Source organism: Helobdella robusta, assembly GCF_000326865.2.
Source record: "Helobdella robusta unplaced genomic scaffold HELROscaffold_100, whole genome shotgun sequence".
Taxonomy (NCBI): Eukaryota; Metazoa; Annelida; class Clitellata; order Rhynchobdellida; family Glossiphoniidae; genus Helobdella; species Helobdella robusta.
Genome location: NW_008703572.1, coordinates 169,759 through 183,948, shown reverse-complemented (window position 1 = coordinate 183,948; position 14,190 = coordinate 169,759). Strand labels below are relative to the sequence as shown.

At 32.7% G+C, this 14,190-nt stretch overlaps 1 protein-coding gene across 1 annotated transcript; it reads left to right on the top strand.

Annotated features, from left to right (window-relative positions):
* Positions 1-5,413: 5,413 nt before the first annotated feature.
* On the top strand, positions 5,414-7,572 carry HELRODRAFT_183155 (hypothetical protein; the record flags this gene model as incomplete). Its single annotated transcript, XM_009012194.1, has 3 exons — positions 5,414-6,352; positions 6,634-6,864; positions 7,393-7,572. The coding sequence occupies 3 exons, from the start codon at positions 5,414-5,416 to the stop codon at positions 7,570-7,572; spliced, it is 1,350 nt and encodes a 449-aa protein (XP_009010442.1).
* Between the last annotated feature and the right edge of the window lie 6,618 nt (positions 7,573-14,190).

Here is a 14,190-nt window from a genome sequence, read left to right as displayed (position 1 = left end):
GGGTGTGAAAGGGCTCATAAAACCTCTAAGACTACTATTGCTGAGAAGATGGTTTGAGAGTAGCTGGTTAGAGATGTTTGCAAAGTGAGTATTAGAAGATCACAATTTTTTTGTTTATTTTCAATTGCTTGGTTGTTGATAGTTTGTTTTGGAATTGATGAGTTTGAAGGTTGCTTGTTTAGAATTTCTTTGATTGTGTTCCATTTTTGTCCAAAATTGTTATATGCATTTCAAGTTTGTTAGAGAAGTAGTCTCGTTCAGATTTTTGCTTAATAGATGTGAACCTATTTTTGAAGCTTTTGTAGGTGACAATGTAGCGGGTGGTTGGATATTTTAAGCTTATAAGTTATAGTTTTTTTTTTCATTTTTGCAAGGCTTAGAATGTTGTCATTAATCTAGCATTTTTTCTTTCTGTTTTTGGCAGGACGGAGGAGGGCAAAAGTGTCAAGAGAGTGAGTTAAGATAGAATTTAAAACAGAGTAGCAGTCGTTAACATTGCTCAGAAATGTTAAGAAGTTTTAGTTGTGGTTGGATAAGAGATTTTTGATGTTGTTTATAGATTCTTCAGTTATGTTTCTAAAATGCTTAACAGGGGCATGGTTTGAGTTTTCAGATTTGGAAGCAATGGCGAATATAGGGAAATGGTCAGATATGTCAGATAGTATTATTCCAGATGAGTGATGAGTTATGTTATATGAATTTAATTGCCCCTTTGACGGCTGTGCACGTCAACATGACTCATATATCGGGATTACTACTACCTCACTGACTAGAAGGCTTACGATGCATAAACAGAGTGGTGCTATCAAATCTCATTTGGACTCAACACACTCGATCACTATTAGCCGTGAAATCCTCGACAGCAACACAAAAGTAATATAACAAAACACCAACTACACGCATTTTAAAATTGCAGAAACAGTCCTAATTGACATCAATAAACCAAAAATAAATATACAACAAAAAATGACAACCTCACTCCCAACCAAGCTCTTAACCAACAATGAAGTCAAAGAAATAATAAAAACTAGCATTGTAAATAGTGACAAAGAAGAATATGATGCTATATATATATATATATTCAGTTTTGTATGAATTCTACCAAATCGTTGGACTTAATCAATTATTTAAAGATTGTCTTTTCAATTTTCTTTACTAGAATATTTTGGAAATTGTTAATTTTGTTGAAAATAGAATTATTACCAAAGTTCATCATGCAAATTTGATGAAACTGTTGTTATGCAAATTTATCATGCAGATAAGTCCTTATTTCAATTTTCCATAAATCATCTTTTTTAGATTAGTGAAATTAGCAAATTCCTATGTTACATAAATACTCTTCAAAGTAGAAACGTCTTTAGAAGTGCAGTTGTTCTTTAGGACCAATTGTGATGACCTACGATTATTGTGGTATACCCTTAGTTTTTTTTGTTTTAGCATCATTTATTCTCTTTATGGTTTGTTTGAGGACGACTTCGTCTATTTTATGTGCTGTTGACATATGATTTCTGTAATGAAGGATTATGTTGTTGTCTTAGTTGTTTATAAATATATTGTTATCTTGTTGTAGTCTTTGTTGAATGGTGCTCTCAATAGATGATGTTTTGTTACTATTGCTTACTAGTAGATTAGTAATTCTTTTCAGTTTCGTATTGCGATTCTCAGTTAAGGATGAATGCGTGAATGTACGGTTCACAATGGATTTTATTGTACTTATTTTAAATTGTTCCGTGGATTCGCTTAGGCCATTTAAACAAATACCTTTATTTGTTGCTTTGACTTATACTGCATTTGTAAATCTAAGTTCGTTATGCCTTACCAACAAAAAAGCAAACAAATTAGGTGCTGGAGACCATCTAGTTTGTCATAAATTCAAACAAACAGTTTCACCAGTTATTGCAGCACTGAAGAACCATGCTCTACAACAACTGAATTGATGCCCGTTAGTTACTATACGCACAAATTGATAACATCGATAAATAAATTCATCTATGTTATTGCAACAAATGCATGATTTTCTTAAACGTGTATTGGCCGCTGTATGTTTGTGAATATCAACAATCAAATGACGATCACCCAACATGAAACAAACGTTTTTTTTTCTTCTTCCAAACTAATTTGACAAAAAAAAAGTAAGGAGATCAAAAAAGTAACAAAAGTACTTGCGAAGACCACCCATGACTAAAATCAAACAAAAAATTACAATAATAGACATTAGTAAAAAGAAAAAAAACAGAAAATACATTCATAAAATTAGTTAAATACATTTAGCAAGCACGTTAATAAACAAATACATTGCATAAAAAAAGTACTGTATCACACAACAAATAAAGGTCATATATAAACACAGTCAATTAGCACGCCCATATGTCATCACAGCGTCTTTTGCTCATAGCTTAAATCTCTTCAAAGACAGATGTGTTTGACCATCCATGGCCAAATCATTCCATAATTTTGGACCTCTTATTACCTTATTACTCAGCTACGTTGGTAGGTGGAAGTTTTAAATTTTTTTAACAACAATTGACAACGTTGCCTGGTATTTGTCTGAACCCTATCAAAAAAATTTAACTGCTCATAATCTTTATTAATAAGTATTTTATAAACAAATACCAGCAGAATAAAATTATGTAATTGTTCTATTCTAAGAATTTGATGGTTACGAAACACGTCATCAGTATGATCGCGAAAGTTCAAAGAAAAAATTATTCGCATAAAACGTTTTTGCATCAATAAAACTTTATTGATCCAATATTTACTGGCGGATCCCCAAAACACATTTCCATATAACAAATGTGGATAAAAAAAAGATAATAAAGTAAGATCATTGACTTGACATTCAACCTGTCTCTCACTCTAAACAGAATCCCAACCGCACGGTACATCATGTCGATGTTCTTATTACATTTCAGATTACTTTGTATAACAATTTCCAAATATTTTACCAAATGAACCCGTGGAAGAGATATGTCCTGGATAATCAGCTCCAAGCCACTCAGGAAAACCTTGTTCGTTTTTATCAAGGGACCAAAAATGACATAACAAGACTTGGATATGTTCACTGTCAGCCCATTGGACAAAAACCAATCATAAATCACACTAAGCTGGCTATTCATCTTTGTGAATAAGTCCAGCAGGCTCTTACTTGACAAAAAAATACTGGTATCGTCAGCAAATAACATCACAGTGCATCTATCTGATACAGAAAAGATATCGTTCACAAATGTTATAAACAACAAAGGTCCCAATATGGAACCGTGAGGGACACCTGTTAGAATCTTTAAAGGGGATGACACAACATTGTCAATAGAAACATACTGACTACGATCAGTTAAGTAAAATCTGATCCAATCAAGAACAATTTCACGAAACCCATATTTAAACAATTTTCGAAGCAAAATTTCATGGTCAATCACATCAAAAGCCTTTTTCAGGTCGATAAAAACACCTAAGCTGAAATTACCTTTATCAAAGTTCTCCAAAAGAGACAAGTACAACTCTGCAATGGCTTTCTCAGTAGAGGTCTTCGGAACAAAACCGTATTGGTGTTTATTAATCACATTATGTTCACTTAAAAACTCCACATTCTATTGAACATTAATTTTTAAAATATTTTAAAAAATACCGGTAATATTGAAATTGGTCGGTAGTTACCAAACATAGTCGGGTCGCCACTTTTGAAAATTGGTAAAACCTAGGTTATTTTTAAAACAGACGGAAATATACCCGTTCTAACAGACTCATTAAACAAAAAAGAGATGTGACCAGCTATCTGACAAACAGTGCCTCTCAAAATCTTGGTTGACAAGAAATTACCATCAAAACTATTTCTTAACTTCAATTGGTTGACTACAGTTATAACCTCTTCAGATGTTGATTCACGTGGAACGAATGTTGGATCATCCTCAATTCGTAAGAAAGTAAGATCAGCATTAGGCCGGTTTGCAGTAAAAGTAAGGCTTATTTATTAATCTTTTTGTTTTTTATTTATTTATTAATTTATCATTTTTTATTGATATTTGATATTTCAACTAGTTAATAAATAAACAAATTATAATTTATAACAACAAAAACATAGCAAATAACAAAAACAACGTTTGAATAAAAACAAATACATAACAAATGACAGAACTAAAAAATAAAGGCATAATAAATAAAAATATAAAAACAGAAACAGAACAAATACCAAAAAGTAAAAAATAATAAAAACATAACAGTACAAGTTTAACGACGCAAATAACATTAGCAACAGTAAATACTTAAAAATCAGCTCTAAGTCAGTGTGCAAAATAAGCAAAAAAGATACACAACGTAGACGTGCAGTTAATTGTTTTTAAACGTTGAATTCGCTCGATAAAATATACAACGGTAGAAAACATTTGCATTACATTTCCTCCATATATCGATCAGATTCGATTGAAACTGTTTTGAAATGAAGAAGATGTGAAAATTCAGTTAGGAGGATGAAAAACAGACGAATATATTGATACATGTCCTTTAAAGTTTAATAATTTCATTAAAATACCACACTTTAGAGAACTTTTGATTTACTTCAATTTGTTTTAAAATGAAATAATTTTATGGTTTGATTGTGAGCAAACAAAATATATAAAACCTTTATGACACTGTTTTACAGCAAAGAGATAATTCCTTCTGTGTCATAGAAGAAATCAACAGTTAGAAAAATCGAAAAACTAAACATGAAGCTAACTAACGCGAATATGGTATGATTTTTATCAATATATATATATATATATATATATATATATATATATATATATATATATATATATATAGTTAAATATATATATATATATATATAACTAACGCGAATATGCTGTGATTTTTATCAATATATATATATATATATATAAATATATATATATATATATTGACTTTATATATATATATATATATATATATATAACTACCTATCTGAGAACCTCATACCAAATTATATATATATATATATATATATATTGTTGATTGTTGATTTTTCGTAATTTTTCTTAATTTTCGGCGTTTTTTCAGAGTGCATATTGTTCAAATTAGGTTTAATTGATAGGTTAATTAGAGAGGATTATTAATAAATTTTTGTTTCTTTGAATAATTTAGAACTTGAGTAACTAATTTAATTTTTTAGTTTAAATCTTAAGTAAATACGTTTTTGTTAAATTGTAAGCTATCACTCCTTGTTTTTTAGACGTATTGCATTGTTTCGGTTGTTCTGTTATTTTGTCTAGAATATCAACAGTGATTTGAAAGAAAATTTTGGTCATTGTTGTCGCAGAATATAAAACTACCTTGGCTGTCGCTGAAACGGCTTCGACAGTGCAGCTGCTGCATCGTACTAAAGACCTGTATCTACCACTGCGTTTTCTCCATAGACTTAGTTTGTATGCTCGATTAAGACATGTCTAAAACAAGATCTCAGAGAAGTCAGTCAATTCCGGAACCTGCTTCTGTAAAGGATGATAACATATTATGTTGTGTATGTGATGCGGTGGTTCAAATCGAGCCCTCGGACTTATATGATGAATTGGTGAAATATGCTAGCAAAAGTAAAAACATGAAGTTTTATTGTGATAATTGCGTGAAACATGCTGATGGTTTCAAAGGTCTTTTGCAGATGCTTAACGAAAAATTTGAATCCATTGATTCTCGTTTTAAAATGTTTGATTCCATTGATATTGGGATGAAAAATCTGCAGTTGAGGCTTGAGTCAAGCGGTGAGAACCTAAAACAGTTAGAAAAACTAGACGAGAAACTTAACCAGTCTATTAATTCCTTGAAAAATGATATCACCAAGTCTTGGTCAGACGTGGTAAAGAGTAATTCTAAAATTGTCAATAACGAGGCTGCTTCTTTGAGAAATATGATCAGTACTTCATTTTCCGATGTGGTAAAAAAGGACCTCGACGTAGTTAGTAAAGAGGTCATCTCTGTTCGCAGAACAATTGAAATGGCAAATGAAGTTAAGGCCCGTGAGAACAACATAGTTCTCTTTAATTTCAGCGAAGACTTGGATGTTGCTAAAGATAGGGGCAATGTTCTTGGCTTTTTAAGGTCCCTAACAGACGAGTCTCTGAAAGATGATGACATATTGAAAATATTCAGACAAGGTAAAAAGCCAAGCGTACCGTCTCCCCCGCGTCCAGTGATTGTTAATTTTATCAACCTTTCTGCAAAAGTCCTGGTTATGAGAAGATTGTTCAGATTAGCGCTGCTGGATGAAAAAATGAGGGAAGTGAAGATTAGTGATGACCTTACAACGGACCAGCGTCTGCAGCTTATAAAATTGGTTCTTGAGGAAAAAACTCGGGAATCTAAAGATGGTCATTTTTTATATCGGGTCAGAGGTGTGGTCGGGCAATGGAGAATAGTGAGATATCCAAGGCCTGCTACCAAACCGGATTAAATTTGGGATTGCTTAATATTAGATCCATTCGGTCAAAATATGATATAATTCATGATTTGTTATCAAATGATTTAGATATATGTGTACTGACCGAAACACGGCATGGATCATCTGATGATATTTCTGTGAAATTGGCTATGCCTTATGGCTTCTCATTTATGGATTATTTGCGCCCACACGACCCTAATCATGGAGGAATAATTGTATATTTTAAGAATGTTTTCAAGGTTAAAAAAATAGAATTACCAGTGGTAAATTCCTTTGAATCACTTGCTATTAAATTTCGGTGCGGTAAAAAAACGATTCTGTTATTGGCAGTTTATCGACCGGGTTCTGTACCAATTACTCCTGCATTTTTTGATGAGCTTACATCACTCTTGGAGCAGATTTTGTTATTGGCGGACTATGTCATTCTTACGGGGGATTTGAATGTTCATTTGGAAAAGGTTGGAGATACTCATTCAATCCGGTTGGTAGATGTTTTTCATGCATTTAACCTTGAGAATAGAGTTAAGGAAACTACCCATGTACATGGTGGTATCTTGGATCTAGTGGTATCCTCGATGGAATTGCCTGTGTTCTCATGTACCGTAGGTCCATATGGTATTTATTCCGATCATGGTCTGGTCCAAGTATGTTTTTTGATTCCACTAAATTATTTTGTTAGAAAAAAAAAGACTGGTTCGTTCATGGAATCGTGTGAATTTGCCGAGTTAATAATAAACTCGCTTATTAATGGACCTTTTAAATCAGATGATCCTGAATACTTATTTGATCTTTACAAAAAAGAAGTTAAAAATATTATAGATATTGTTGCACCGAAACACTATGTGATGACTAGAAATAATGCTGCTTTGCCTTGGTTTGATGAAGAGTGTAGGCAGACTAAGCTACGCTGCAGAAGACTTGAAAGAGCTTATCGACTTAATCCTGGGAATGTTAGCAAGAATAAGTTCGTTGATGCTATGTTGAAGAAACAGTCATTGCTCTCAGAAAAAAGAAAAGCCTACTGGGGAAATATGATTGAAATAAATGGCTCCAATCCAAAGAAACTCTGGATGACAATTAACAGGGTTTTATGCAAGATGAATTCTGTTGATTCGCTTAATATGTCAGATGAGTTAAATTTTGATGATTTTGCTCAATTTTTTTAAAGATAAGGTTGACAACATACTAGAGACGATGCCTTGTATTAAAGAGCCTATTGTTTCAAACAATCGAATGAATGTGCTTAACTTTCATTATTTCAGTGTTGTTCCAGTGATGAGATTCGTCAAGTTATTTTGGAGTCACCTACAAAGTCATGCCCACTGGATGATTTGCTAACTAAAATACTTAAAAAATACGTTCATCTGTTTCTCCCGTTTTTGACTGTTTTTTGTAAATGCATGTTTAACGTATGGAAATTTCCCGATGGCTTTTAAATATTCAATTGTTGTTCCGATGTTAAAAAAGCAGACACTAGACAAGAATAGTTTATCAAGTTATAGACCGGTGTCAAATCTAACATTTTTGTCAAAAGTTATTGTACGAATTGTCCACAAACAGTTAATTTGTCATTTAAATCATAATGATCTGCTACCAAAATGTCAGTCAGGATTTAAAAAATTTCATTCAACTGAGACTGCACTGATAGATGTTTCATCTGAGTTGTTTGCTGCTATTGATGATCAAAATATCTCAATCTTGGCATTACTTGATATTAGTGCAGCCTTTGTGTTAATTACGAGATTTTACTTGGAAAGCTACGTCAATGTTTTGGAATCTCAGGTGTTGTTCTTATTTGGTTCGAATCATATCTTTCTGCGCGAAAACAACAGGTATTACGCAGAGATGTTTTATCATCTGTTCAGGAAGTAAAGCACGGTGTACCGCAAGGCTCAGCACTTGGACCGCTGCTGTTTTTGCTATACACTGCTGACGTTTTCGACATCATTGATTCATTCAGGTTCAAGCATCATGGGTTTGCAGATGACATACAAATCATTGTCAGTGGTCCAGCTACTTCATTTCAAGCTCTTGTTGAAAGATTTGGTCGGTGCATGGAGGCGATTGATTCAAGCACAAACTCAAATTGAATCAATGCAAAACCCAGTTATTGCCAATTGGTACGTGGCAGCAAATAAACAAATTAAATTTCACTTCGATTGAGATTAACAACAGTAGGATTGAATTATGTCAAGTTGCTCGTAATCTTGGTGTTGTATTCGATGGTAATATGACAATGGAGTGCCACATAAAGTCGCTAACTGGTGAATATCATCGACAACTTCGCATGATGAGGGCTATAAAAGATTCACTTAATGAGATTACCCTAAAAAGTTTGGCTCACGCGTTTATTCACTCGAGGCTGGACTATTGCAACAGCCTTTTTTAAGGTGTCTCCATGTTGGAAATCTCCAAACTACAGTCAATTCAAAATCGCATGACCAAGCTAGTTGTTGGAGGTTTTAGATCTGATCATGTGACGCCGATTTTACGGGATCTGCACTGGCTTCCGATTGAAAAGAGAATTATCTACAAGATTGCTGTTTTGATGTTCAAAGTTTTAAATGGGCGTGCTCCTCCGTACTTGGTCGGTAGATTAACTAAATGTGATTCAACGTCTGGTTATCCAGGATTGAGATCCAATAATAGGAATTTGCTGGACGTTCCTCAAACCCGTTTGGTGACTGGTAAAAGAAATTTTGCTGTTGCTGGACCGATGGTGTGGAATAATTTGCCAACCTCACTTCGTCTACCTGGAATATTATTTCCTCTATTTTGTAAACAATTAAAGTTGCTGCTTTTTAATCAGCATTTCGGTTCTTGTAATTAAATTTGATTATGAAAATGAAATTTTTTTTGTTTTTTTTTTTATTTTTTATGTTTTTTATTAGTCGGTACGGTACTATCATTATTATGTTGTTTTAATTCTTGTGTCGATTAATAATTCGTTGTGAGGCTTGTTGATTGTTGCGTTGAATTTTTGTACATAACTACATAGTAACTTGTGTGGATAAATCCTAAAAATCGTCATTTGAATTAGTATTACTTCTTTTTGGTCATCTATTTATTTATTGATTTTGTGTTAAATATATGTGTGTTCTGACATTTAACTGAGTGACAATCAACTTTCTTTCTTTTGTCTTATTTATTTTTTCTTGCACTTATTGTAGGCGCTTTTGAGATTTTATTATAAAGCGATTTATAAATTTTCATTCAATAATAATAATATTAATATAATTTTTCGAAGAGACAAGACTTTAACAGTTTTTTGAAATTCTCGACAGGTTGTCACAAGTAGCCCGGTAGACTATTTCATACTTTTGGGTCTGCAATAGAAAATTTTTTTGAGCCAATCTTTAAACGTGATACTGGATGGTTCACCAAGTTTTTATCGTGACGACGTAAATTGTAAGATTTGGAAAACTTCGCCTTAAAAGTGCATCTATCAGCTAAATACTTCTGAGCGAGTCAATTCATGACCTTAAACATCAGAAGCGAAATTTTGAATTTAACTCTTTTATCAAAATATTGGAGTCAGGTGGTCATGCTTTGCAACTCCCACAACAAGCTTGGCAGCACTGTTTTGAATGAGCTGAAACATAGATATCATTTTGTCAGGTAGACCATAAACAAACTATTGCAATAATCTTTATCTCTTTGAAGTGATTTTATAACTATTCCCAACATGCAAGCATGTGTTTGTAATGAATTTTACGGGATGATGCATTGTTAGCAGTTGGTTCAGGATGCAACCCAAGTTGACAACTCTGGAAAAAAATTTAATCTCCTAATCATAAATGATAGCTGAATCAATTTTAATTCTTGAGAGCCATGTCCCAATTGACATTAATTGCGTTCTACATTGATTCAACTTTAAACGGTTGCTAGACATCCAAACATCTAATTTTGTCAAACATTTAATGAATTTGTTCAACATTACTAGGAATTCACTAGGTGGTCTACTAACAATGATCTGGATATCATCAGCATAAGAGTGACTATAGAAACCAAATAAATCAATTAATCAAAAAACATCTTCGTGTATAGAACAAATAATAAGGGCCCTAAGACCGATATCTGTGAAACAATAGTAACGACCGATTGCGTATATGACAAATTGTTATTAAACAGCACGTGTTGCGTTCGATCCGTCAAGTAAGACTAAAGCCAGAGTTTTGCTGTTTCCAATATACCTAAATGCTTTTCCAAACTGTCTAGCAAAATACCATGATCGACGCATTCAAACGCTGCACTTATGTCCAAAAGCGCCAAGATAGAAACATTTTTCATATTTGTCACTGAAAATAGTGTAGACAATATATCCAACAAAGTTGTCTCTGTTTAGTGATGTTATGAATTCTCAGTGGTGCAGAGGCAACAAACAATTTTGTTCTAAATGGCTAACCATGGCTAACCAGCTCATTCGTTATATAATCTTTGACATAAACGGAAGATGTGAAACTGGTCTGTAGTTATTTTCATCGCTTGTATCTAACCCATTTTTCTTTTAAAGAGGTATGACCAGGGCATGTTTGTACAAAACAGGAAATTTTCCAGTATTTAAACATTGGTTGATAAAACTGGCGACAAACTTTGAAAATAAGTTAAAATGCTTCTTGAAAAATTGAGCAGACAAACAGTCGAAATTGCAGGTTTTAGACCGCAAATTCAAAATTATTCCTTTCATATCACCATAGGTATAGTCAGCAAAGGCCGATAATACTTTATTGTTAAAATCACCACAAGCAACTGATGATGGATCACTGGATGCTGTAGATTTTCATAACTTTGACAATTTTGTCATTAAAAAATTTAAAAACGATCACGCCGATAGTTTAGATATATCTGGACAAAATGCAAATGTCTTGTCTTTGCAAAGTTTTTAATTTAGAACTCTTCAAAGCTGCTTAACATTGCACCATCTATCAGTGATCAATACCTACTTTGCTTATTTGAGAAAAGACGTTTTTTAGCATTCAAGGCATCTATCCATTTTGTTTTATTTTCAATCGACAAAGTTTTTCTAAAACGTTTTTCTATTTTTTTGCAATTAGATTTGGAACGGCAACATTCATTGTCGAACCAAGGAGCCATAGGATCTTGTCTGATCTCAATAAAAGGCTAGGGCGCAACAATATCAACGATGCGTTTGAGCTCCTTTTCAAACAAATTCAACAATGCATCAACATCACTACCCTAACATGGCTTACTGATGAAGGAATCAAGAACCAAATTGATGAATTGATTTTCATTAATTTTATTCCAGGATCGAACTTGTCTTTAACGACGGATTCTACATGGCTAATCAATTGGCAAAAACGATTGAATCAGGCTGTGGTCCGAATAAATACCATGGGGTGATACTTTAATGTTGGAAACAGGAAATTCTTTAGATGTCGTGATCAAATCCATTGTGTCCCCTTTTTCATGTGTTGGCTCATTGACTTTATTTATTAAATTGAAAATGTCAAAAAAATCTTGCAGAGAAACTGTGTGGGAATCATTCTTATTTTCTACGTGGATGTTAAAGTCATCACAGTAATGATTTCTAAAATATCAACTAGTTCACTGAAAAATTGCGAAGAAATTGGAGCAGATTCTGGTCTTTAAACAGTTAGCAAAGCAACGTCAGTCCCGTTTTTCCTGAACTTTATAGCTAGCGCTTCAAAAGTGGGTGTTATTGGCAATTCAATTCTTTTACAGTGATAATTATTTCTGAAGTAGAGTATGATTCCACCGTGATGCGGATTGTGAGGTTTCAGAAATTCAATAAAATCGATAAACGGGGACATAGCCATTCTAACAAAAATTTCATCATGAAACCTGTGCCAGGTTTCTGTCAAAACCCTTATATCAAGTCCCTCATGTATTATTATTATTATTATTTATTATTGATAGTTCAAATATCCAGTCATATTTCATAATAATGGATCTAGCGTTCAGTAATCCAAAACAAACATTTAGTTTGTTAAAAAAGCTGTTGCTTTTTCTTGATCTTTTTAAAGTACTATCACTGTTTAAACCATCAAATGTCATTACTTTTTCAATTTGACAAACCGCCACATTCCTGCTGACGCCGTTACCATCATGATCACTATAATTGAACAAGCATTAACTCCCAACACCATCACAACCATCAAAGCCATTATTAGACGTTATTTCTCTGGCTTTCTAAACTTGACAATACGCCACATGCCTACCGTTCCCTTTAACCTGAATAAAAATATCCGAACTTGAGGCCCGATTTGCTTTTGCTTCATCAACGTTTTTTTTTTAATTCGAGACGCTGATCAACTGCCAAATCGTGATTGAACCATACCTTATATATATAATTATATTATTATTATTATTATTATTATTATTATTATATGATCATTTATTAAAAACATTCTCATAGGCGCTTTACAACTATGATAATTTTCTACAAGGAAAAAATATATGTCTTCAATTTCTTCAATTGACTTTTGAACTGGGGAAGTGTCAGACCAGACCGGCGCAAAAAATATGGAAGTTCATTCCAATGCCTTGGTCCATAAACTGCAAAACTACGTGATGCAATCTTTAATTTAGTAACCGGGACCACTAACAAATTTCCCCGATCTGATCGTAGGCCAGTTGTTAAAGAAATCGATGATCTGTCAATTAACATTTCGGACAGATATTGCGGAGCCAATCCGTTTAAGCATCTATAAACCAAAACAAAGACTTTAAAAACAATTCTTTTGTTGACCGGCAACCAATGCAATTCCGACAGAAGTTGGCTAATAAGTTCAACACGACTAGCACCAACAACAATTCTTGCAGCTCTATTCTGAACCATCTGCAACTTAGCAATGTTATGTTTCGAAACACCATAAAACAAACTATTACAATAGTCAAATCTAGAATGTATGAACGAATGAATCAGAGTAACCATGGTTGATCTGCTCAAACTCTTTTTAATTCGATTTAATTGCCGCAATTGAAATGAACAAGATTTTACCAAAACCTTTATATGTTCACCCATACTTAGATTTTTATTTATTTTAAAACCCAAAACTGTAGCCATTTTTCCAAAATCAATAATCATGTCACTTATTTTCACAAAATCAACGTTAATCCTAGAGGTTTGTTGCCAAGTTCCAACTGGTATCAGCTGAGTTTTTTCCCGATTCAATTTTATACCATTCAAACCCATCCAGTGCACCCAAACAATCCAACATTCTTTCAATCAAAAAATCAAACTCCCCAGTCGCCGCACTTGCAAATATCTGAACATCATCTGCATAAGCAAAACCCTTTAAAGAAAATTCATCAATGAGATACATAATATCGGCTGTATATAACGTAAAAAGAAATATATATAATATAATAATTTTTTTCCCAATACCGCGATCTGGGTTTTAAGCATTTTTCTACATGTTCACAAATTCAAATTCGGTTCACTTAAATGGCTTGGGAGACTGTTCCGAATTCTATGACCCTAAACAGCAAAATTTCTGGATCCTATATTCAAACGACTCGTCGGTACAATGAGATAAAAGAGAGAGTGTTTAAAAAATATGCAATTATAAATGATCATGTATGTGTAGCAATATATGTATATACAATAACCATTATACATCTATGTATTTTCAGATTAATTTTAATTTAGAAAAAGTGAACTTTATATTAGATGAATTGATCAAAACCATATATATATATATATATATATATATATATATATATATATATATATATATTATATATATATATATTATATATATATTATATATATATTATATATATATATTATATATATAAAT